The 25,239-nt window shown below is 40.2% G+C and overlaps 1 protein-coding gene across 1 annotated transcript; it reads right to left on the reverse strand.

Annotated features, from left to right (window-relative positions):
• Window positions 1-21,966: 21,966 nt before the first annotated feature.
• On the reverse strand, window positions 21,967-22,839 carry LOC129741619 (uncharacterized). Its single transcript, XM_055733358.1, has one exon. The coding sequence runs from the start codon at window positions 22,837-22,839 to the stop codon at window positions 21,967-21,969; it is 873 nt and encodes a 290-aa protein (XP_055589333.1).
• Between the last annotated feature and the right edge of the window lie 2,400 nt (window positions 22,840-25,239).

Here is a 25,239-nt window from a genome sequence, read left to right on the forward strand (position 1 = left end):
CCGAGATAATAAAACGTAAATAAATAACTCTTCTTCTTTATGCAAAACATCTGTTTTATTGACTTTAGAGTATTGTATATCTTATACTTTTCAACTGATTTGGCGTTATGTTTTAGTAACGCTTACCCGTAACATTTTTCGTAAATATATTTTGTTAATTGCAGTGTACACTGTTTCGAATTTAGGTTTATGTTTTCGACCGGGAATGATATATAGTAATTTAATTTTGGCTTTTTCGGTCTTGGATGTAGATCAAACAACGATGGTTTTTGAAATACCATTCGTTGTTTGATCTACATCCAAGACCGAAAAAGCCAAAATTAAATTACTGTTTCGAATGATGAATCTATTTTAGGTCAAAACAGGTCCAACAACATGGGTCTCCCCATTAGTAGTAGCCGGTAAAGCTAATGGTGAACCAAGAATTTGTTTAGACTTAAGGCGAGTAAACGAAGCTGTATTGCGAGAGCGTCATCCTATGCCAGTGGTAGACGAACTGCTCGCACGTATCGGGAAAGGAATAATACGAAGCTGACTTGATATCCGTGATGCATTTTTACAGACGGAACTGGCTCCTGAATCTCGAGACGTAACAACGTTTATAACGAGTCGTGGGCTTTTCCGATTCAAAAGACTTCCTTTTGGATTAGTGTCGGCTCCTGAAATCTTTCAAAAAGTTATGGAAGAAATATTAGCCGGATGCGAAGGTATTATTTCTTTACTTCATTGTTTAAATATTACATAAAAGTAATTCGAATTCGAACTCACACTTATCCAACAGGTACGGTGTGTTACCTAGATGATATCTATATAGAAGGTGAAAACTTAGAACAACACAATGCTCGTCTGAATATTGTTTACGAACGTTTGAAAAGTCGTGGGGTTATTCTTAACCATGACAAATGTGTCATTGGAGTCCCTGAGGTACAGTTTCTTGGTCATATTATTTCTGCTGCTGGTATACGTCCATCACCTTCTAAAATTGAAGCACTGATATCATTTCGTCCTCCGGTGAATCCAGCTGAAGTTAAAAGCTTTCTAGGGTTTGCAAATTATATGAATAAGTTCATTAATAATTTGGCAACCCTAGACGAGCCTCTTAGGAAGCTTACTGAGTTGTCTGAAAAATTTGAATGGAGGAAAGAGCACCAAGTCGTTTGATGCAATTAAGATGGCTCTATCTAATACAGCGAATCTTGGTTATTTCAACACTAGTGATCACACTTTAGTGATAGTAGATGCTAGCCCATCTGCTTTGGGTGCAATATTGGTGCAAACCAATGGAGAAAATGAGCATCGCGTTATATGTTATGCATCTAAGTCCCTTACAAAAACGGAAAAACGGTACTGCCAAACGGAGAAGGAAGCCTTGGCTGCAGTTTGGGGAGTCGAAAGGTTCCAGATGTACCTTCTTGGTAAGAAATTCGATTTAGTGACTGACTGTAAAGCATTGCTATTCTTATTTGCTCCGCGCTCAAAACCTTGCGCCCGGATAGAGAGGTGGGTACTTAGGCTTCAAGCATTTGATTATAAAGTTAAACACATACCAGGAGAAAAGAACGTCGCAGACGTACTTTCTCGCCTAACCACTTTGGAGTCAAAGCCTTTCGACTATTCGGAAGAACTCTTCGTTAATGAAATTGCTAGCGCGGCTGCGAATAATGCAGCCATCAGATGGGAAGAGCTTGAAACTGTATGCAGACAAGATAATGAAATAATGCAACTCCTGAAAACGATTTCTAACGATCGTTTATTTGATCTTCCAATTGCATATCGGGTTATTTCTCAAGAGCTATGTCAGGTCGGTAATGTTTTAATGCGAGGTGATAGAATCATCATTCCACAGTGTTTGCGGGAGAAGGTGCTTTTATTAGCGCACGAAGGTCATCCAGGAACACAAATGATGAAAAGTCACTTAAGAACGTCTGTGTGGTAGCCTAAAATGGATACGGACGTTGAAGCCTACGTAAAAAAGTGTCGTGGATGTACTCTTGTTTCTGCTCCAAATCTCCCAGAACCCATGTTACGTCGTAAGTAACCATCTGGTCCGTGGGAAGATCTGGCAATAGATTTTTTAGGTCCATTGCCCGACGGTCAATTCTTGCTGGTGGTAATAGACTACTACAGTAGATATTTTGAAATATGTGAGATGAGCAGTATTACGGCAGAAAATACCATCGAGCAGTTAAGAATAATCTTTAGTCTTCTTCTTCTTCTTCTCCTCTTAATGGCGAGCTTGTTCAGCTAAACTGCCAAAGATTGTCAAGTCGTAGGGGTGGGTTTTGGGCTTCAATTTGCCTCTTTAGCTCGAGTTGACGTTTTTGATGTTGATGTTTCACATTCAGTGGCACCATCCAGGAGGTGGTGATTGTTTTGATTAAAGTTGGTAAAGAGAATCTCGTGTTTCGAGTCTAACTACTAAACTGATATGCTATTTATTTTTATGAATTCAGCTATTTCTTTGTTATAATTTATATTTGCCAGTTTAAGTAAGTCGTCTATGTTACTGTATGTTTTGAAGCAAGTGAAATTATTTCTATTTTGGTATTTTGGGCATTGGAACAAAATATGGTTTAGGTCTTCCGGTACGTTACAGTGTTCGCATTTATCGTCGTGTGTAAGTCTCCATTGGTAGAGTTTTGTTTTGGTCAAAGTGTGGTGCGTTCTAATTCGTCCGATTGTGATTATTTCGTCGCGATCCAGATTTAGGTCATAAAACCAAGGTTTTTTGTATGGGAAGTTATGTGCCGAGAAGTATTTCTTTCCTTTTACTTTGGAGTCTTGGGTGAAGTTATCGGACCAATCTTTGTAAGTTTCATTATAAGCCAACAGAATTCCGTCACTAAGTGGTAGTTTGCAGTATATGATATTAGGGCTCGTGCTTCCTAGTTTTGATAGTTTATCTGCCTTTTCGTTTCCCAAGAATCCTTTATGTGCTGGTACCCACTGGAAAGTAATATTTTTCTGTGTTTTTCCTAAATTCATTAGTATTTCCGAAATAATGTAGTTATTTTCGTATTTTTTATTTTTCAGGCTTTCGAGGCTTGCTTTAGAGTCTGTACATATGACATAGTTATCTTGTTCTTTACAGTTTATTACTTCAATCGCTATTTTTAAAGCCATCAATTCTACGTTCATAATTGATAGTTCGTTATGAAGCTTGTATAAAAATTCCTCGTTTTCAGATTGGAACCATATTCCGATTCCAGTACCTGTTTCAGATTTTGATCCATCTGTGTAGACTTTGTTATGGTTCTTGTATTTTCCTGTTATATGGTTTATTGTAAGAATTTTGGCTGTATTTTCGTTCATTGAGTTCTTATAACCTGTTATTTGTGTGTAGATTTTTGGGTTTTCTAGTCTGTTCATTTGATTCTTTATATCTGGGGTGATGGATGACTGATCTGTTTGTACTAGGAGGTAATTGTTCTCGAAAATTATTTTTTCTAGGAATGTATGTTGTTTTGGAAGTTGTTCAAGTTCGATAAATTTTGTGACTATACTTGTGATAGGTTTATTGTAGAAAAAGCTTTTCAACATTTCTTTTTTTGCCAAAAATTCTGCTCTGAATTTTAAGGGTATTTCACCAGTTTCAGAGTATAGAACATTAGTCGGGGTTGATTTTAGTAATCTTAGACTGGTTCTTAAAGATGTGTTAAATATTGTATTGAGTTTTGTTAAGTTAGATTTGGCTACGCCACCATATAGTGTGATGCCGTAGTCCAATTGAGAACGTATTATTGCCTTGGTTATTTTTATTGCTGTTTTCGGATGTGCACCTTTCTTTCTTCTACAAATGATCTTCATAATATTATTTCTTTTTTTGGCTTTTATAGATAAATGGTTTATGTGGGGCTTGTGCGAGAGTTTGTTGTCCATCACGTACCCTAAGTATCTATGGTTGTATTTTTGTTCTATTTGTATACCATTAATTTGTATGTTGATTTTGTCTTCTATTCTTCCTTTAAACAATATGTACCCTGATTTTTCTGGGTTCAGTTCTATTTTTAGTTTATTTAATTCGTTCTTGAACTTTTCTAAGATTATATTGGATGTTTGTTCGACTTCTTCTAAACTTCTCCCTGTTACTGTTATCGCAAAATCGTCCGCGAATTGTAGTAAAGTGACATTATACGTCGTGGTATTGTGAAGGTAACTAGTGTAGAGATTGAATAGTGTTGGGGAGAGGGGTAACCTTGTGGTAGACCTTTGTTTGTTTTTCTGATTATGTTTCTGTTTGCTGTTTCTAGAATGATTTTCCGTTCTGTTAAGTAGAAGTAAAGCCATCTTAGGATTTTTGTAGGGATTTTCATTGTATCTAGTATGTTCATCAGTATTTTTGTGTCAACCGAATCAAATGCCTTGGTTAAATCTACAAATATTGTGGCCACTGTCAATTTTGATCTGTTAGCTTCAGTTATTAGTGAGTTAAGGTGGTTGACACAATCAATAGCTGAAGACTTTTCTTTGAAGCCATATGATAACTCAGGCAATAGTTTATTTTCAGTAATGAAGTTATTGATTCGACATTTGATTTCTACGTTTATTAATTTTAAGTTGACGTTGGTTAGTGATATCGGTCGATAGGATTTCTCTGATTGTTTGTCTTTGTTAGGTTTGAGGATGGGAATTACTTTGATGTTTAACCATTGTTCCGGTATTCTTTCTTACATCCAGACGTCATTTGTTAGTTCTAATATTTTTGTAATCAGGTCTTAATTTAAATTTTTTAACATGAAGTACGATAGTCTGTTATCGCCTGCTGCTGATCTATCCTTCCTTTTTCTTAGTGTTTTCATCATTTTCTCTATGTTCATTGGCATTATATATTTTTCTTGTTCTACGTTGTAGTTCGATATTTGTAGTTGTTCAATTTCTTCATTAATAAAGTTAGCTTCTATAAATTTGTTTGCTAAGTTATCATTTGTAAAGATTTCGGTGTTTTGTTTTGATTGGTAGTTTCCTCCTATTATTTTTATAATGTTCCACATTTGATTTATGTTTGTATCTTCGTTGATTTCATTTATCATATCATTTCTATAGTTATAGACCGCTTCTTTCAGTGCTTTGATAAAGTATCTTTCTGCTTTTTTGAATTCTAATTTATTTTGCATATTCAAATTTCTACGAAACTCTATATGCTTTTTATTTTTTTCAGCATATAGTTTTTTAATGTTGTCTGTCCAGTATGGTTTAATCTTTTTTCTGCTATCTGGGTATATTGTGTATGTTGCCTGTTCTATTGCTTGGTCTATTTTTAGATTAAGGTCTGTTATTGTCGTTATTGCTTCAGGATTTATATTATTTAGATATTCAATTGCTTTGGATTTACTGACAATTTTTTTAGGGAATTTGTTGGTGAATTTGTTGTAATTATTGATTTGTATTTCTAGCAATTTGTGGTCGGATCCCAGGTCTTCTTCCGATATTGACCAAGTTGTGTGTTGGGCTATTGTAGGAGTTGTTAAAGTGATGTCTATAGCTGAAGCGTTTTGATGGATATCAGGCCATCTGGTTGATTCACCGTTATTTAGTAATATGATGTTAGTTTCGTTTATCAAATCGCTAATAAGTTCGCCTCTAGGATCTTCTCTTGAGGCTTTTAGGTCCCAGAATGGGCTGTGGGCGTTCAAGTCACCTGCTGGTACTATTTCGTTTGTATTGTTATCTATGTACTTGAAAAGGTTTTCTAATGAGGTTTTAATGTCTTCTAGGATTGTGTCTGGTGGTATATAAAGGGAGATAAAAATTATGGGTTGTTTGGTATTCTTTATTTTTACTGCTGAAATCTCTAAGTCAACGTTGGGTATATCTATTTTGTCAAAGATTAAGTTGGGGTGAATCAGTATTCCTGTGCCCCCATAGCCATCTGTTCTGCAGTTTTTTATAAAGTTATAGTTAAGGAATTTAAATTGCTCATGAGGTTTGAGCCATATTTCTTGTAAAAGGAAAATGTGTATGTTGTTTTTTTTAATAAACGTTTTAAGAGTCTCTCTTTTGTGAAGAGGTCTTAGGCTTCGGATGTTGAGTTGTGCTATATTGATGTTTTCTTGGTACGATTCCATATTTCTATTTATTCGTTACTGCGGTTTCTATTGGTGAGTTAAGTATTTTATTTATAGCAGTGCCTATCTCAATCAACAGAAGGTCCGAATCTAATCTGTCTGTGTTTTTATTTGATATTTTTTCGAAGATTTCTTTGAGTTATGTTTTGAGGGATTCATTTTTTTTGTGTAAAAATCTTTCAAATTCTGTAACTTTGTGTGGATTATCTGTAACTGTTTTTACTTTTTCTATTTCCGGTTGATTTCTTGGAAAGTTATTTTGGGAAGTTTCTTTTGCTATCGGTTTGTTTTGAGATTTGTTGGTGGTCAAAATTTTACTGTAGTTAATTGGTTTTCCTGGTACTATGGGAGGTAAGTTGACGTGTCTAAAACTGGTGTTTGGTCTATTTGGTTCGGATAGTTCCGGAAAGTCGTTTGTTGATTCTAGTATGGCGTAATTGTTTTGCGTTTTTGGGTAGAGTTTTTCTGCTTCCTGATATGTCATCTTATTGACTGTCATGGCTACATTAATATGTTCCTTACGGATCCTTTCTGTACATGTTCTTTCTGTGGGCAGGTGGGTTCCTCCGCAGTTTTTACACTTGGGAGTGGTTCCTTCTTTGCAGCCTTGGTGGTTTTCGTCTATGTTTTTACCGCAAATTTTACAAGATTGTTTCCCTTTACATGCTGCTGCTTTATGTCCCAAGCGCCAGCATTTAGCGCAGACCCTCACTGGATAAATGTAGATTTCTGGCTTCGAGTGAACTCCATAAATCTGTATTGATCTGGGTAACTCTGGGCCATCAACTGTGATCTTTACTGCCCTCGTTGGTATCAGTCGGTCATCCTTATCGTTTTTTCGTTCGCGATTGAGTTTTTGGATTCTTTCGACTTTAATTATAGTTTTATTGGAAATAGCGTTAAGAAATATTTCTTCGTCTGTCAGAGATAGTGGGATATTTTTAATTATTCCCGTTGTTTCTCTGAGCATTTTTGGTATGAAGGCTTTTATATTGTTATTTTTAAGAAGGGATGTTGCATTTAGTAATTTTTCTGCGTCTTTTGGTCTATTGTAGGGTATTTTGTATCGGTATTGTCCTGCTTTTTTAAGTTCGGTAAATTGATCAAGTTGCGTTTCGTGTAGAAATTTGCCTATTTCCATGGGTTCTAGAATTTTCTGATTTTCTTTCATTTGAATTGGTTCTAAGAAAACCACATTGTAGTGGTTGTTCTGAATCCAGACTTGTTTGTCGGATTTATTCTCATTTACCTTCTCTTTTCTGGGTATTCGTGTGGATTTTGTCTCTGTTTGTTTGGTATGTGTGTGTTTTGGTGAATCCGATGTCGTGTTAGATTTTGTCGTGTCGGAGTCCATGTCTGAGTCTAATTGTGTGTGTTTGTCTGTATTGGTGGTATCCTGGTTCGCATTTCCGTTGGTCTTTTTCCTTTTACCTAATGGCGACGTTTCGTCATAACCTAGGAAAGCGTCTGAATCCTGGGATTCTTCGGAATTAGGTTTTTCCTTACCTTTGTCAGGTGGGTTCCGGTTTCTTTTTCTGCTCTTTTTGCCCATATTGAGCGTCACTTAAACTACACTTACCTAATTTTTCTCTACTTACTTAAACTAGCGTATTAAAAATAGTAATAAAAATAGAAATTAAGATAAAAGTTAAATTAATATTTACAAGACACTTGATTCTCTTTATAACTCTATGCATTGGATTATTTTACACTGGACGTTGCACTTCTTGTGATTCACCAAAATCAAATATGGTTTCCCCTTTCGGGACGCGGCGCGAATTTTTCCCTTAACTTGACTCACTTTAGCCGTTGGTCAACTGCTCTTAGCGAAGGTTGGAGGAGGAATGATAATCTTTAGTCGTTTTGGTATCCCTATCACTCTAACTGCCGATAATGCACCTCAGTTGAGCGAAGATTGCGAAGAATTTTCTACATTTTGTAATATCTATGGTATCAAACTAATCAATACCGTACCTTACTGGCCGCAGATGAACGGCGAAGTTAAGCGACAAAATCGCACAGTTCTAAAAAGGCTCCAAATATCTCAGGAGCTTGGTCAAGATTGGAGGATTGAGCTTCAGAGATTTCTTCTTACTTACCGAACGTCGGCTCACACTGTAACTGGTCGCTCACCGGCAGAAATGATGTTTGGTCGCAAAATTCGTAACAAGCTTCCTCAGTTAACGGAATCTGGGTTGAATGATGAAGTAGTTAGAGATCGGGATAGTGTTCAAAAGGAGAAGGGAAGAGAGCAGTGATTGAAATCCTCAACCATTTTCTCATCAGAGGCATTCAAAATACACACTTTGAGGCCTCGTATAGTAATACAGGAGATACATATACATTCATTCAAACCTCCCCCCATGAGGAGGATCTGCTCCGAGAGACACTATCCGTTCGCTGCTCAGAACGAACTCTCTCAACGTTCGGTCGCTACATGATGCATGAAATAGACGAGGCACACATACTCATTTACGTTATTGAATTTGATGGACTCAAGCCGATAGCTGCGTTGAGGAGAACATCTTCAACCTCGCCGCAAAGGTTGAGGCAACAACGACAACAACCGAACTTATTGCATTGCATAGGCCCGCAACGTATGGAGCAAGGAGAGGGGAGGAAAAGAAACGAAAAAACTAGCTGCCTGCGTGCGGTTGCTGTGCAATAATAGCAATAGCAGAAAAACCTCGGGTATTCGATCCAGGCACAAACGAGGAGACTCGGGTTTGCTCTGCCTTTTGAATTCGGTTCCGTCAAGAATGTAACAGGAGATGAGTGAGAGCCATTCGTTTGGTTTTTTGGATTCGCTGCCTCGAATGTATATTGCTTCTTGAAGGCGGGCCATGTGAGAGCGTATGCATCATCGGTTTTGTCGTTTTCGCTGCCTCAAAGCAACCTTTGCTTCCGAGTAAAGCGTTGAGCGAGAGATGGTTGATCAATTCATGCTCAGCAAAATTCAATCACTGGAAGAGAGTATGTCGATACGAAACGACGAGCAAAAGCTGGTGACATATCGGTGGGAGATTATGTTTTGCTGAAACGCATGCGAAAAGGAAACAAACTAAGCACAGAATACATAAACGAGGAGTTTGTCGTCCTGAGCAAACGCGGAGCCGACTTAACGGTGAAATCTTTGGCTACTGGTAAGGAATTCAGGAGAAACACAGCACACGCAAAGAAAATCGAAAGAACAGACTCAGAAACTTCGAGTAACGCTGATATGCCTGAGTCCTCGGTTGGGTCCGGATCGATTCCACCCTCTGAACAAAGTAATGGAGAAACATCATTGAAACATGTGGAGAAGCGTAAACCCAAAGAACCTGCTTGGTTCGAAAGTTATGTGCCTCATTAATTCAAGAAGTTTTAAGGGGGATGTAGTGGCGCACCCCTCGTGCGAACGAGATTGGATGTGAATGGTAGAAAAGGACCGATATATACTTCAGATTGGGGAAGGGAGAAAACGAATGAAGGACTGCCATTTTTGTTAAGTGACCGTCCAAGCGAAGCGCGTGTAGTTTTGGTGAAGACTAAAAGTTAGGATTATTTGGAATAAATAACTATTGCGAAATACGTGGTTTTATTATACTGTTACAGAAATCAAAAGTTACGCGAGGTGTAATATTTCAGGCATGAACCTTGAAATGCGATTTCTATATAATTTTGGACGAATGTTTCCATATTCTCTGTTTAACAACCTGTCAATCTATTTCAACCGAAAAATCACAACAATATTGAAAGATTCTGATTTCAAATCACAAATGGACCATTTATTTAATTTTTTTCTTTTCTTCATTGCTTTTGCCAGACATTTTTTGTCTGATTGGCGGAGGAAACGGTTTTGTTCTCATGAATCGTCCAAAATTCTATAGAAATTGCATTTCAAGGTTCATGCCTGAAATATCGCACCTTGCATAACTTTTGATCTCATCGATAGAACTTTTCGAAAACTTCAGACATGCTTGCTTTATATTTCAACAACCGCTGTGCAAAATTTCAATAAAAAATGTTGCTAGTTTCAGAGATATTGCAGTTTGAATGAGAAAAGTCCAAAAAGTTCGAGTTTCGTAGAATTACTGTTTCTCAGGCCACACAAACTCCAAAAAGCTCAAATTTTGTGTAATTATAGTGTGATAGTTGATCTATCTAACGCAAAAAATTTGATCAAAAATATCATCAGAGTGAAAAGTTATGGAAGATCAAAGTCGAAGTGATTGTGCGCTTGCTTCCAATTTCTATACAATTATGAACGGTACTGTACATAGCTTTTTACTATAAGAGGTTTTTAATTGATTTGGACTCGGAATCGTGCATAAAAACATTGAGATTGAAAATCGATTCAAGATCTCAATAATCAATATCTCAGTTTTTCATTCTAAGACAAAGTTTTTTCTTTGAATTTGAATCTTAAAATTTTGGAATACATCAGAACACTCGCAAAAACTTGTACTCAAACCCTTAGAGAATCTTGTTTTGCGATGTGATAAACTTTTTCAATTTTGACTCCTAGTCTGATGATTGAATCTGAATTAAAAATGACATTCATGTTCATATACTATTGATTCATGAAAGCGGAGATTTTCCTTAAAGTCGAGCAGCAGATTCGTTTATGCTAAGTGATATAATTGCATCAAGAACAATTGCCTTTATTTCAGATATTTATTATTGAATTCAAGATCTCTTTTTAATACAAATGTGGCATTTTCTACATACTTTTTGAAAAAAATGCGGATAAAATTATTCGTCACGGTTTCGAATTTTCCCTGTAACACGCTTTAACGACTTTGCTGTAATGACTGAAATGTCTGTGGGATTGATCATCCCTAATAATATCGATCAGTAATTTACAAGTAAAAATGATCCTCGAACTTCTCTCAGGATCACTGCACGCATTGATTGAGATAACCATGACAGTGCTCAACGGACTGTGAAGTTATTCGGTATCGCGAAAAGTGCGAAATAGATAAAGTAGAAGTCTAATCGCCGTGTTTAGTTATTTTCGGATCCGAAAACCGTTATTGGGTGGTCATCTGAGGGGTTTTTATAGTTGGAACCGTCCCGGACCCGACAAATTTGGGGGCTCGTCCGGGAAACCTCATGACCCATGTTCATTCCGTGTATTGAGTCGAATTGAGCAAAAGAACTAGGAAAATTAGTTTAATTGCAGAACAGTTAAGTTCTCAAGACAGGAGGTCTTGATAGTCAGTTTTTATGAAGCAATATCTGACTTATAGTGGCAAAAGTGGATATTCTAAAAATTATTCATAAGTTAGCTATAGTGTGATATTGGCCTGAGATCGAGAAAAGGAAAAAGAAAGTGTGGTGCGATAGATCTTTTGTAAAAGTTGCGCACACAACCTCATTCGATTTCTACAACTACCATGTACCCGTTTGGATTCAACGGCCCTGCTGGTTCTCCGCAATTCCTTCCAAGATGGAGCCCAAATGGAGAAGATTTCGCCCGGCTTTTAGATCAGCTCAATTTTTCTAACACTTCGATTGCGAACATGACCCACCAACTGCAAGAGATCAGAAACGAAATGAGTGATTTACGCATGGAGAACACACGGTTGCACGGTGTAATAGAGGACCTGCGTTTGCGTGCGCATACGCCTACTGGTTTGAGTACCCCACAACGTCATCTCCATCTACAACCAAGTGCGACTCTCAGTGACATTGGTGAAAGAGTGAGAAGTGAGAACGACTACTCCTGGAATGAAGGTGCTGCTGAGTCTGGTGCTGCTGGCTTTGTCAACAATGCAACGTACGAAGCTGCAAGGCTCACTGTTACAGAAGTTGAGTCTGCGTTCAACGAGTTTTCCGGCACAGAATATTATTCGGTTCGGAAATGGATTCTCGATTTCGAGGAGATGGCTGATTCGATCGGTTTGTCGGAGCTTCGAAAGTATGTGGTGGCAAAGAAAAAACTAACCGGCCTAGCAAGGTCGTCACTCAACACGGTTCGACACGTAACAAATTGGGGAGCTATGAAAAGTTTTCTCATCGGAGAGTTTGATTGCGTTGAAAACAGTGCTATTGTTCACGAAAAGTTACGCAACCGCAAGCAGCTCCCATCAGAGTCTGTTTCTGAATACTACCTTTTGATGCGCGAGTTAGGATCGAAAGCTGATTTGGACGCTGAATCGATCATAGCGCATACGGTAAACGGAATCATTGATTATGGGCCTGAAAAAACTCTCTTATACGGTGCCAAGACCGTTGATGATTTTAAGGAGAAGCTCAGAGTTTATCAAAATGCAAAAGCAAATAAATTTAACAGCGTTGAAACTAGGGATGAGAGGAGCGTTGCAATAAAGCAAGGACGGATGAGTAGTTCATTTGTTGCACGTAATGCGGAATCAAAAGTGTGTTACAACTGCAAACTTCCCGGGCATTTAATGCGAGATTGCCAGAAGAAAAACGAAGTGAATTTGTGTAGTGATAGATCGGTCGTGAACGGAACCTTTTTACCCGTTATGATTAACTCAACACAAATTGAGGCGTTATTTGATTGTGGTGCAGCTGTTTCCCTAGTGCGATTGGACTTTCTAAAAGAAGTAGGAGCACTGCTCAATCATAACGAGAAACAAGAACTTAAGACAATAAGTGGACCCACGTCCACCGTGGGAACCTGTATACTGCAAGTGGATATTGACGGTACAGTGATGGTCCTGAAATTCAGTGTACTCGACAATGAAGATTTCGACATGAAGATTCTTATCGGGCGTAACCTTCTCTTGCATGGTGATGTGCGTGTGTCTGTGAGTGGATCCAAATTTTTCCCTCACGATGATCAGTTTGTTCATCAGTTATCATCTTCTTTGGATATCACTGAACCCTACGTTTACGTAGTGGATTGCTCGATGCGGGAGGAAGATCGAACTCCGAAAGTGTATTTCATCATGAAAAGTGTAATCGGACAAGCGAAATCCAATGAATATGATTCAGGAGATTTGGTAGCGACTAATCGCACTCAATTCGGGAGCCATCTCAAGATCGCACGAAAGTTCCTAGGATCGTATCGGGCGGTCAAGAAAAAGCGAAACAATAGGTTCGACTTCGAGGAGGTTGGTTTTCATAAAGGTTCGCGGTTCCCGATGAACGACGGCTATGAAGAAAACGGAGATGAACTCAGCGATCAAAGGAAAACATCATCCGGGCCGGATGATGGTCAGGGTGGCCGATTGTGGGATTGATCATCCCTAATAATATCGATCAGTAATTTACAAGTAAAAATGATCCTCGAACTTCTCTCAGGATCACTGCACGCATTGATTGAGATAACCATGACAGTGCTCAACGGACTGTGAAGTTATTCGGTATCGCGAAAAGTGCGAAATAGATAAAGTAGAAGTCTAATCGCCGTGTTTAGTTATTTTCGGATCCGAAAACCGTTATTGGGTGGTCATCTGAGGGGTTTTTATAGTTGGAACCGTCCCGGACCCGACATGTCTATCCAAAACATAACGGGATAGTCGTGGGATCGAATGAGCCTCAAAATTAGTTTTTGGAGACACTCTTTTTATGGTTTTTATGTCATTGTCTTATTTGTAACATGAATTTTCGATTTTTTACCACAGCTCCAAATGTCCTGCCAAATCATAAATTCTCGTGCAAATTTGTCGGCAAAAACAATTTTAAATATGGTTGGAACATCCCTCCAAGCCCGAAGTCAGTCTTGACATAGGATTCATCGTCCATCAGAAGACACTCGTCGAACTTGATTAGCACCTGGTCGTATAGCTTCTCAGCACGAGTTTTGGCCACACTATCCTGTTTTATGATCCGATTTTGCTGTTTTCTAGCTCGATACGACTTGATTCCTTCCCGGAGTCGAATTCCAACACCGAATTTTCTGCCCAAATCACAGTCCGACCGATTGGAATTCCTACTTACCTGAAGGAAGCCCAATCAACTCGCCACCCAAGATCCCCCACGGAACATATAGTCCACCAATTTACCCCAGCACCCCAAGATTAGCTAGCCCAACCCGATAACACCGCCAGAAATCACTTCTTCGATCGCCATTGCTCCGAAAAATTGGCACTAGAAGAAGGTTCCCAAATCAGCACAATTATCTCTCAATCAATCAACGCTCATCACTAAGTCACCGGTCCACTATTAGCTATAGTAGACTTCAGCCACCTCCGTGCAACAGAAGTCAGCTATCGCCGTTTTCAACTCAAACGTTGCGTTTAGCACTTCTTCTGTTGATTGATGCCTTTGGAATCTTCGGAAAATCATCTACACTGAACATCCTTGGAACTTGGTATCCTCATCATCCACCGGCCCACCTACCCATCAACACGCCCTGGTCAACGCAGGATATCTATTATTTAGCCGCTAAAAACGGCTCTCAGACATCTCACCAACCCCAACACTACGTCAAGTATCACCACTACTGCTTCCGAATGACGAATCTCACCACTACTCACGGCTTGGGGCTTTTGGAGCAACGAGCACGAACATTACTGACAGCGTCTACGTCATATCAGCAATCATCAATTTACGATCATCACTGATTGCGAACGGCCCTGACATCACCACATCACTTCTCCCAAACCCAGAGGGTATTTCTCAAGCACTTTCCGATTCCTAGAGGAGGCGAATCTCATGAACCTAGTTTAACAAACAACGTCATACTGATCATCTCCACGGTTGATGATTGATGCGAGAAGCCATTGTTGCTGCCACTGGATATTTTCAAGGTCATATCCAAACCTTGAACTCACCTAAAAGATCCTGTTGAAATCGTTTTTGTTTGGTTTCACGACGAACGGTACCGACCAAACAACACCCGCTAATCATCACCAGGCCGAATAATCCACGTTAAGCACTTTTCGACCGAACAACAGCACCGATCGCGGAGGTCAGTGAAAAACTGCGCACTTATTTCTACCGTCTGGTTACAACTGGTAGCTGGAGCTGTACCGTACCCAAACAAACCTATACTTAAAAATTGTCATATCTCACGAACACAAATTGTATCCTCACATGAATGAGTTTCTGCTTGGCTATTGATTTGTAGCAGGGGTGTCAGGTGTCCTGATTTTTCGGGATTTGTCTGATTTTCGAGAGGCCGTCCTGATTTTTCAAGAACGCTTGAGTTGTCTTGATTTTTGAAAAATGGCCCTTAAAATGTCCCGATTTGTCCTGATTTAAAAAAAAAACAATTCACAACTAAATTTATTATTAAATGACGAGATCATCAAACAAATCTCAAATAATTTAGTTAAACCAGCTTAACCAATGATAATTTTTGATTCAAATGATATTTAAATGATGTTTTTCGATATTTACTACAGGCCAGCCAAGATAACTCTCGCTTCAGTTGCATAATTCAAGGCGTCTTCAGAACCTATATTTCGCCTTTAGCTATGTAATCTAAGCAGAACTGCTTGTTATTTTCACCAATTTAGTGATGTCCTGAAAAATACTGTTTTTTTTTCTTCGCGGTGTACTGATTCTTGACAAAACGACCTGGCACCTCTGATTTGGAGCAACAGTATTTTGTATGATGCACTAACGGTACTGTGTGCAATTCGAACATCAATGAAGACCGGTCAACAAAATTTTGGATTCGAATATTCTGGAATTGAATTCGTTCATCAAGTTTTCGATCAGGACATTGACGAATTGGTCATTTACAAATTTAAACACGGAAAAGAGGTGTGAAGTTTTCCTCAACAAGGAACTGGAGGCCTTTTTTTTAGTTGGTAACCATACGTGGTAAATCCCGGTTTACGATTTCTATTCCAAGGCACGGTGAGCCACCGCGTTCCGCCAGTTTGCTACTCTGCGTCCATGGGTACAATGGGAAGACTCATGATATACTCCGTGTATACCCCCTACTCCGTAAACTCCACCTGGGGCCGCAGACCTGGTTTCCACCTTGAACTGTTTAGCACACTATATTTCAATAGTGGGAGGTCTATTCACGCTAGTGCACTCCAAGGCAATACTCATTTACGAGACCACTTCCAGCAAAACCTCTCATCCTTACGACTCGACGCCTGAACTCTCCTCTAACGACTTGAGAACCGACATCTTCTCGCAATGACTCGAGGTTCCCACACAAACCTCTCCTCTTCGCGACTTGAGGCCTGATTTTTCCTCTAACGACTCGAGATCCGACCCCTCCTCGCATCGACTCAAGGTTTACCTCTCCTCTGCACGATTCAAGGTCCGATTTCTCCTCTAACGACTCGAAATCTGACCTCTCCTCATAATGACTCGAGGTGACCACTTATACTCCTCCTCTTGTTGATAAGAGGGCCTGATCCCTCCTATTTAGACTCAAGACTCGACCACTCGTCATAAAAACTCGGGGTTGATCACACAAACCTCTCCGCCTGGAGGTTCGAGGCCTGACCTATCCTCTAGCGACTCGAAGCCCGACCACTTCGCCACCTTGCCCGTCGTGTGCCAAATCGATTACAGCTTATCCTAGACTCGCGTCTGCCACGGCACACGCGCGGGACTTAACGTAACGACTCGGATGATTCCCGACGAAGACGTCATCCTACTCCGACTCGAATGGCACACCCGGCGTCGAGAGCCACTCTACCCGTGGTTATTCCCCGAATGTGGAATAACCCCTTCCCAACGATTTCCACTGCGAAGAAGTTAAAGTCTTATCCCCGCAGCTTCTGTCGGTGAGAACCACCCTACTTGGATACTCCCCAAAGGTGGAGCATTTTACGCACGAACACGACGCACCCACGGCATCCACTACGCAGAAGATGATGCTTTATCTTTGTAGCTTCAAACCGTGGGGTCGGACGCACTCTACTTGACAGCTCCCCGTCGATGGGGTCAGTCTTCTCCGACCGTTGTCCAGTCTTCTTTATCCACCTTGGCTGGCAACACTAGGATTTTTGGCCCGCGGATTTTTTTGCCCGTTGTGTGCCAGATCGAGAGCAGCTTGTCCTGGACTCGCGCCTGTCACGGCACACGTTCGAGTATCCCCCGACAGTTGTTAACCCTCTTCCTTCAAGGTCCGCTACGAGGAAGGTAAAGTCTTGTCCTCGCAGCATCCCCCCCCCCCAAGTAACACAGATTATGCCAACTAGCATTAGGAGGTTTTATTATGGTTTAATTATGACTTTTTTTTTGTGCAGCTCGTTTTATGGCGGTTTTATTATGGTCATGCAGAATGCTTATAATTTTTTTCGACCATATGTTTTCAGATTATTTTGAAAACGCTAATAAAACTTTTATTAAACATGCTGTTTTAGTTATTTTGAAAGAGTTATGAATGCTCTTTTTAAACTATAATAAAACACAAACCTAGAAGTTTGCTCCAAGCTTTCTTTTGCATGTTCTATAATAGCACTCAGTGCATGATTATTAAAATGCCATAAAACTTAGTGACAGTTCTCGATCAAGATGTCAAAACAGGACACGCTCAGATTAGATAGCACATATTTGAATTGAAACTCCCATTTTTATACATTTTTGGTAAGTTATGCGTGTTGGTTTTGAGTTAAAATTAAAAAAAATACATCTTTGAAAACTTGAAATCACCGAAAGTGATATGAATATCTTTACAATTTGAGTATTAAGTGAAAGGGCCCAAATAGTAGGAAAAAAATTGTTGCTTGACGCCATCATTAATTCAAGATGGCGGCTTCCGCTTTTATTTTCAAAGCTGTAAATTACTGAAAATATCGTGAAACCTTCACAATATGGTTATAAGGTGAAAGTAATAAACGAGTAGAAGTCAAATTTCGTTGCCCGTCGCCATCTTAAATCCAAGATGGCGGCTACCACTCAACTTGAAAATACTGTAAATGACTGAAAATCGCATAAAACCTATATTATAGGGGTATAAGTTGAAAGAAATCAACCGGTAGAAGTTGAATTTCGCTATATGACGCCATCTTGAAATCCAAGATAACGGCTTCCGCTAAACTTTAAAATGTAGTGAATGGCTTAAAATGACATGAAACCCAGGTGGTAGTGGGTGGAAGGGCTTAACGAGTAGAAGTCGAATATTGCTATCTTACGCCATCTTGAAATCCAAGGTGGCAGCTTTCTATAAACTTTAAAAATGCTCTTAATCATTGAATATCGCATGAAACCCCCAAAATATGGGTGTTTGTCAATTGGGATAAGTTATAAAAAGTTTATTTTTGCATTCTGACGCTATCTTGAAATCCAGGATGGTGGCTTCAGCTGAACTTAAAAATACTGTAAATGAATGAAAATAGCATGAAACTCCCAAATATATTGTATTGGGTGCTAAGGCTAAATGATAGAAGTCAAATATCTCTTTTCGCGTTTCTCTGAAAATCTGTAAGTGAAGAAAATCCCACAAAAACCACCACAACACAGACCCTGTTCGTTTTTGGCAACATTCGATTTTGGAAACATCGAATTTGGCACATGTGCTTAAATCAGACGGTTAACAGAAACAACATAGCCTTATAGTTTTCGTTAGAATAAGGCCAATACAATTTAAACATAATAGCATGATAGGAATAATAAAATTACATAAATGGCAAAAAAAAAACAAAAACTATAAACAAAACAAGAAAAGTGCTAAATGCATTAGAAACATAATGAAAAAATAATAAAAGTGATTTAAAATGATCTAAATTGTCTTAAAATAGTAGTTTTAATGTAGTATTACGTGAAAAAAAGTTGTGTTCAAGCGATTTTCATTGATTAACAGTATTTTAAATTCAGTTTAGCCCTTTCACCCAATACCCGTATAGTGGTGGTTTAATGCGACTTTTTTGTCAGCATTAAGCATCAAAAGTTGAGCGGATGCCGCCATCTTGGATTTCAAGATGGCGTCTGATAGCGAAATTCAACTTCTACTCGTTTAGCCCTTTCACCCGATACCCATTTTGTTGGAGTTTCATGCGATTTCAAGTCATTCACACCATTTTAAAGTTCAGCGGAAGCCGCCATCTTGGATTTCAATATGGCGTCAGACAACGAAATTTGACTTCAACTCATGATTTATTCCACGGGTCATTCAAAACGTCTGTCCTCATTTACTGTACTAATGATTAACAACTCAGAAATGAGGAACTCAACCTTAGCGTGTAATTGGTTGGCTTGCGAGAGAAACGTCAAATCGTAGCTTTTTTTGGGGTCATCATTAAACCATAACAAAACTATGAATTGACTCACGCCATGTTGGTTGCAAAATCGAAGGGCACAAAATGACGCCATGTTGATGGATTCACAATGCAAGCATTGGAAAATATTTTTTCAGGCCTTTTTCCATCAATTCCATCATGATTGACCATAAGATTTGACGAGGCGCATTTATTTTAAGATACTATTTCATATACATTTTACCTAAAATCTTGACTGGCAGTAGAAAAGACGCTCAATATATGGTTAAAACATTGTTTTTTTTAACTATTAATTTTACCAGATCATATCTGAATAATGCAATCGTCATTCATCAACCATTATAGTTGCTGGAAAAAATAAAAAAAACTCAGAGAACTGACAGAACCGAAAAAAACAAAAACTTCTAACATGTTTAATAATAGCTTTTTAAAAGCTTTGGTGACCAACAATTATATGTCTTGATGACGTTTCTAGGGTAGGGCCAAATAGCCTGATTTTGGCTTTATTAGAGTCCAGGTGATGTTATAGAATGCGCTTTAGCTTTTTATGGAGATTAATGCGATAGTCCAAACGATATTTTGCTGACCATAATAAAGCTAAAATTGTTACTTGGGCCTTAAGAAGCGGCACTACTCGGATACCCCCCTCCCCCCCCCCCCCCCCCCGCGTGATGCCTCATCTTTGTAGCTTCGATCAAAGGATCGGACGCACACTACTCAGATAGATGCTCCCCGTCGATGGAGTCATCGTACACCGTTCGCAGACTGCCGTTGGTTCCAGCTCCTCTGCAGGGCAGTCATGATCCGGGTGAACCCATCGCTGACCGCATGCCAAGTGTTTGAATCCGCACACATCCTCTGTACAACGTTATCTGCTGTCGTGTCGGGCCACAGGCGGCAAATATGGAAGAACGTACCGCCGCAAACATCGGACAGACAAACACCACATGCTCGGGTGTTTCCTCTTCGTCACCACAATCTGGGAGTTTGGCATCATCCGTGTGAGTGCGGCCGTGGCCATTGCCGCTCTCTTGCACACGTAATCGACATGGCTCGTAAAGCTGAGCCTGTCATCTATTAACTCCCCTAGGTACTTGATTGCGCGTTTGGACACGATATTGCACAGTCCAACGGCAATGGTACCTGTTTGGGGTGAGATACGGTTGGTGATTAGCACCATCTCGGTTTTGTGGTGGGCTAGACGCAGGCACTTGGAGTGCATTCAGCTTTCCACTGCCTGGATGGCTACCATGGCTAGCAGCTCAACCTCCGCTGTTGAGGAGCCTCTCGCCAAGAGGACTACATCATCCGCAAATTCTACGAGTTCAGCTCCCGGTGGGAGGCTCGTTCGTAGGAGTTCATCGTAAGTGATGTTCCACAGAACCGGGCCGAGTATTGACCCCTGTGGAACACCCGCCGAAACCTCTTGTGTTCGCAAACCCTCGCCGGTCATATACTGCAGTTGGCGATTGTGAAAGTAACTTTCCACGAGCCTATACAGATATGCCGGGATCCTCATTTGGATGAGCGACGACGCAATCGCTGTCCAAATGACACTGTTGAAGGCCTTCTTCACATCCAGAGTGACCACCGCGCAAAAGCGGAGCCCTCTCCTCTTGGTTAGCCTGGCTCTGTCGATGACCAAGCGGATGGTATCTACAGTGCTGCGACCTCGACGGAAACCAAACTGTTTCTCCGAGAGTCCGCCCTCGCTTTCAGTGTATCTCTGAAGTCGGTTCTGAATCACCTTCTCCAGGACCTTACCCGCTGTATCCAGTAAACAGATTGGTCGATACGCCGATGGGTCTCCTGGACGCTTACCCGGTTTTGGCAAAAGAACAAGTTTCGCCGTTTCGCCGTTTCCACGTGTCAGGGAGCACCCGCTCCGTCACGTATCGTTGCAACGATGTCAGGAACATATCGGGGAACTCCTTGATCGCGGCTTGACTGCGACGTTCGGAATGCCGTCCGGTCCGGGGGCCTTCCTCGGTTGGAAAGACTTGGCGATCTCGCGAAGTTTTTCCACCCCCACTTTTAGTTCTGCCCATGACTATCCGATAGGCATCACCCTATGGACAGTGATTGGCGTCACGGCATAACTGCTTGAAACGTGCCCTCTTACTTCCCTGCGGCTGATGGCCCTGCGGAGGGCCGATCTCACGCTTGTGAAGAGTGGCCTACGCTCCGTTCTCGCTTCTTGGGTTCTTGCGTTCTGCATCCTGCGCCTTGCCCTATGGCAATCGGCACGCACACCCGCAATTTCCTCTGTCCACCAGTAGACGGGTGGCCTAGTGTTTTTACGCTTGGCCCTTCTCATCATCGCAGCATCGCAAACACAAGCTAGAACCCTCGTCAGTTCTTCCGCAGACAGGTTGTCCAGGATCCTCTCCCAGTGCAACACTTCGACAAAGACGTTCTGGTGAATTGGAAGCCTTTTTTTTTGAAGAAAAAAAGCTTAAAAACGAGATTCACGAGCACAGATCTAAAAGATGTTGGTCACACGATACATAGACAAATCGTGTAACGTTGCCGGGTTCTGATTTTTTTTAAGTAAGTTAAGCTTTACAGTATATGTTCTTTTCGTTTTTTGGATTGATTTTTTTTCGGTGATTCAATGAAATAACTGCCGTGTAGTTTACGTTTCGGTTTACTTATTTTATTTCAACCATCTTCAGAACTAATTTTATAAAAAATAAACGGAAAAAAAAATGTTTTAATTAATTAATATAAACTTTCTCATCTTTCCTATCTACTATCTTTCGCTTACACTAATAGCTTTTTTACACCCGCTGGGGCGGTCACATTGATTTTTTCTAGTCACTGTTGATGCTGCTGCTGCTGCGGCTCGCTGTCGACTGAATGTGTTCCGTTTTGCGATGTAGTTCCATTTCCTCTTTTTCCCGCAGCTTTTTCCACAGTCCGTTGTACACGCTCGAGATGCCTTTTGTGTCCTGTTGGATGTTAATTGCACGATTCTCTCGCATCTTTATGTGCAGTTTTTCAGCTATCCGACGGTGTGTTGTATTTGGGATTCGTTCGAGAATTCTCGTTTTCGGGAAATCAAACACATGACCGGGGCCGTTTTCCAACGCATGCTGAGCTAGGCCTGTAGCTTTCTGTTTTAGACGCACGGTGGTTTCGTGTTGTTTGATGCGTTTGGCAAGAGTTTGCGACGTTTGTCCGATGTACTCATTTCCGCAAGCGCATGTGATGGCATAAACGACATTTGTTTGTTGCATGATCGGAATTGGGTCTTTAAGTTTCGTAAAGATGTTGGACTTGATTTTGTCGCACGGCTTAGGAGCTGCAATCAAATTATGTTTGCGCAAGATTTTCGCAACTTTCTCGGTCAGACATGGTATGTACGGCAACGACATGAAACGGCTACCGTCGGGTATGTGTTGCTTGTTTTCGAGGGTATTATACAAATTGTGCACTCTTCTTTGTACAACGCTGTCTATCATGTTTTGCGGATAGTTGTTTTTTCTAAGTATCGACTTGACTGTGGTGATGCTGGTTTTCCTTTTTTCGGCATCCGACAGTTTCAAAGCACGATCGATCAGCGCGTAAGCGGTGTTGATTTTGTGTGTGTATGGGCTTTCCGAGAAGTAATCTAGGTAGCGCCCATCTGGTTGTTTGGGGTACCAAGTCTTCTCAATTTTTCCATCTTTCCTTAGCAACGTCATATCTAGGAAACGGATTGTTTGCTCATTTTCTCTCTCGATGGTAAATTTGAGACTCGTGTGTGCGGAGTTGAATTCGGCAAAAATTAACTCCACATCCTCTTCGCGAGCGACGATGAAACAATCATCCACATATCGTTTGTAGACAGAGAGGTGTATGTTTTTTTCCCTCAATCTGTCGATGCATTGTTTTTCCAGCTGTTCCATCGCGATGTTTGCTGCAATACAACTAATTGGTGAGCCCATAGGGACTCCGTGGACTTGCTCGTAGAATTTTTTGTTGTATTGGAAAAAAGACGCTCCCAGTACAACTCTCAATGCTTTTCCGAATGACGCGAGCGGGATGGTCGTGTATTTCCTAAGTATATGCCATTTGTCTTCGATGTATTCGTATGCGCTTGCCGTCGGTACATTCGTGAAAAGAGAGATGACGTCTAAAGATAACATCACGCACCCTTCTGGAACTTGCAGTTTCGAAATTTCGTCCGCAAATTCGAAACTGTTCTTCACGTGGTATTCTGTTTTTCCAACAATATTCCCGAGAATTGATGCCAGATATTGTGCCATGCGATATGTTGCGGATCCAATCGTAGAGACCACGGGTCGAAGTGGTCTGTTCTCTTTGTGTATTTTTGGTAGACCATACATCCTTGGAGGGTAGCAGTGGAAAATTTGTAGTTTATCTTTTGTAGCTGTGTTAATGTGATCATCTTTCCACCATTCCTCTACAATCGTATTAAGTTGTTTAAGTATTTTGTTGGTTGGGTCCGATTCTATTTCTTTGTATGTGGTAGCGTCGCATACAAGTGATGACATTTTTTGACGATATTCATCAGCTGTTATGATTACCGTCTTGTTACCCTTGTCGGCTTTTGTTATGTAGATGTCTGGGTGATTTTTCAGGAAAATACGGCTGTGTAGAATATCTTTCCTGATCCATTCGTTCTCGTTCGTGATGGGTTGATGTTGGTAGTTGAGATAGTTTGTAACAGCTGTTGCAACCTCAGCCCGAATATCATCTGCTTCATTTTTCTTTTGGATAGCGCACTCGACATCTGCAACAAATTTTACATATGGAATGCTGTGCTTGTTTTGAACATTAAAATTTGGACCCAAAAGAAGAACCCGTTCAAGATGATCTGGGATTTTCAATTCCGTAGTATTTTCAATCCAGCTGGGTTGTTGAGTTATGGTTTTCACTTTTTTCTTTTTTAAACTGGCGATTTTTTTCATTTCTACATTTTTAGTCTTGGTGAACACATGACAAGACTTTCGTTCCGTGATTTTTCGTATTTCTCCGTATTCCGCTGTGTCAAGCGATATACTTAATCTTCGTAAAACAAACTTTTTGTTCTTCTTTAGCTTTTCCAAAGTTCTTTTTGTATCACTTATAATCACACTTAGCATGCGGATTTTCTGCCGGTGCACTAGTTTCGCTAACTCCTTTGCCGATGCTACATTTTCAACTTGTATTGTAACCCGGTAGTCCAGACATTTTGGTACAAGTTTGTATCGTCTGCAATTTAGCAAAAACTTGAGCCGGTTTTTCATGCGTGCCATTTTGATCGATGTTTTTAGAAGAGATTTCACTGTTGATCCCATTTCGTATCCATGTTTTTCCGTTATTTTTCTCACGAAATACATCGTGAAATATGTTTTCTTTATCAAACTTTTGTATCTTTAAATGTTTAAGTCACCGTTGTTGTTATCTTCTCGTTTTTTGGATTGATTTTTTTTCGGTGATTCAATGAAATAACTGCCGTGTAGTTTACGTTTCGGTTTACTTATTTTATTTCAACCATCTTCAGAACTAATTTTATAAAAAATAAACGGAAAAAAAAATGTTTTAATTAATTAATATAAACTTTCTCATCTTTCCTATCTACTATCTTTCGCTTACACTAATAGCTTTTTTACACCCGCTGGGGCGGTCACATTGATTTTTTCTAGTCACTGTTGATGCTGCTGCTGCTGCGGCTCGCTGTCGACTGAATGTGTTCCGTTTTGCGATGTAGTTCCATTTCCTCTTTTTCCCGCAGCTTTTTCCACAGTCCGTTGTACACGCTCGAGATGCCTTTTGTGTCCTGTTGGATGTTAACTGCACGATTCTCTCGCATCTTTATGTGCAGTTTTTCAGCTATCCGACGGTGTGTTGTATTTGGGATTCGTTCGAGAATTCTCGTTTTCGGGAAATCAAACACATGACCGGGGCCGTTTTCCAACGCATGCTGAGCTAGGCCTGTAGCTTTCTGTTTTAGACGCACGGTGGTTTCGTGTTGTTTGATGCGTTTGGCAAGAGTTTGCGACGTTTGTCCGATGTACTCATTTCCGCAAGCGCATGTGATGGCATAAACGACATTTGTTTGTTGCATGATCGGAATTGGGTCTTTAAGTTTCGTAAAG

This window comes from Uranotaenia lowii, chromosome 2 (assembly GCF_029784155.1).
Source record: "Uranotaenia lowii strain MFRU-FL chromosome 2, ASM2978415v1, whole genome shotgun sequence".
Taxonomy (NCBI): Eukaryota; Metazoa; Arthropoda; class Insecta; order Diptera; family Culicidae; genus Uranotaenia; species Uranotaenia lowii.

Bases quoted from the DNA above. Each gene is read 5' to 3' on its own strand.
- LOC129741619 (XM_055733358.1), bottom strand. From the start codon at position 22,839: ATGACGTTGCTAAGGAAAGATGGAAAAATTGAGAAGACTTGGTACCCC.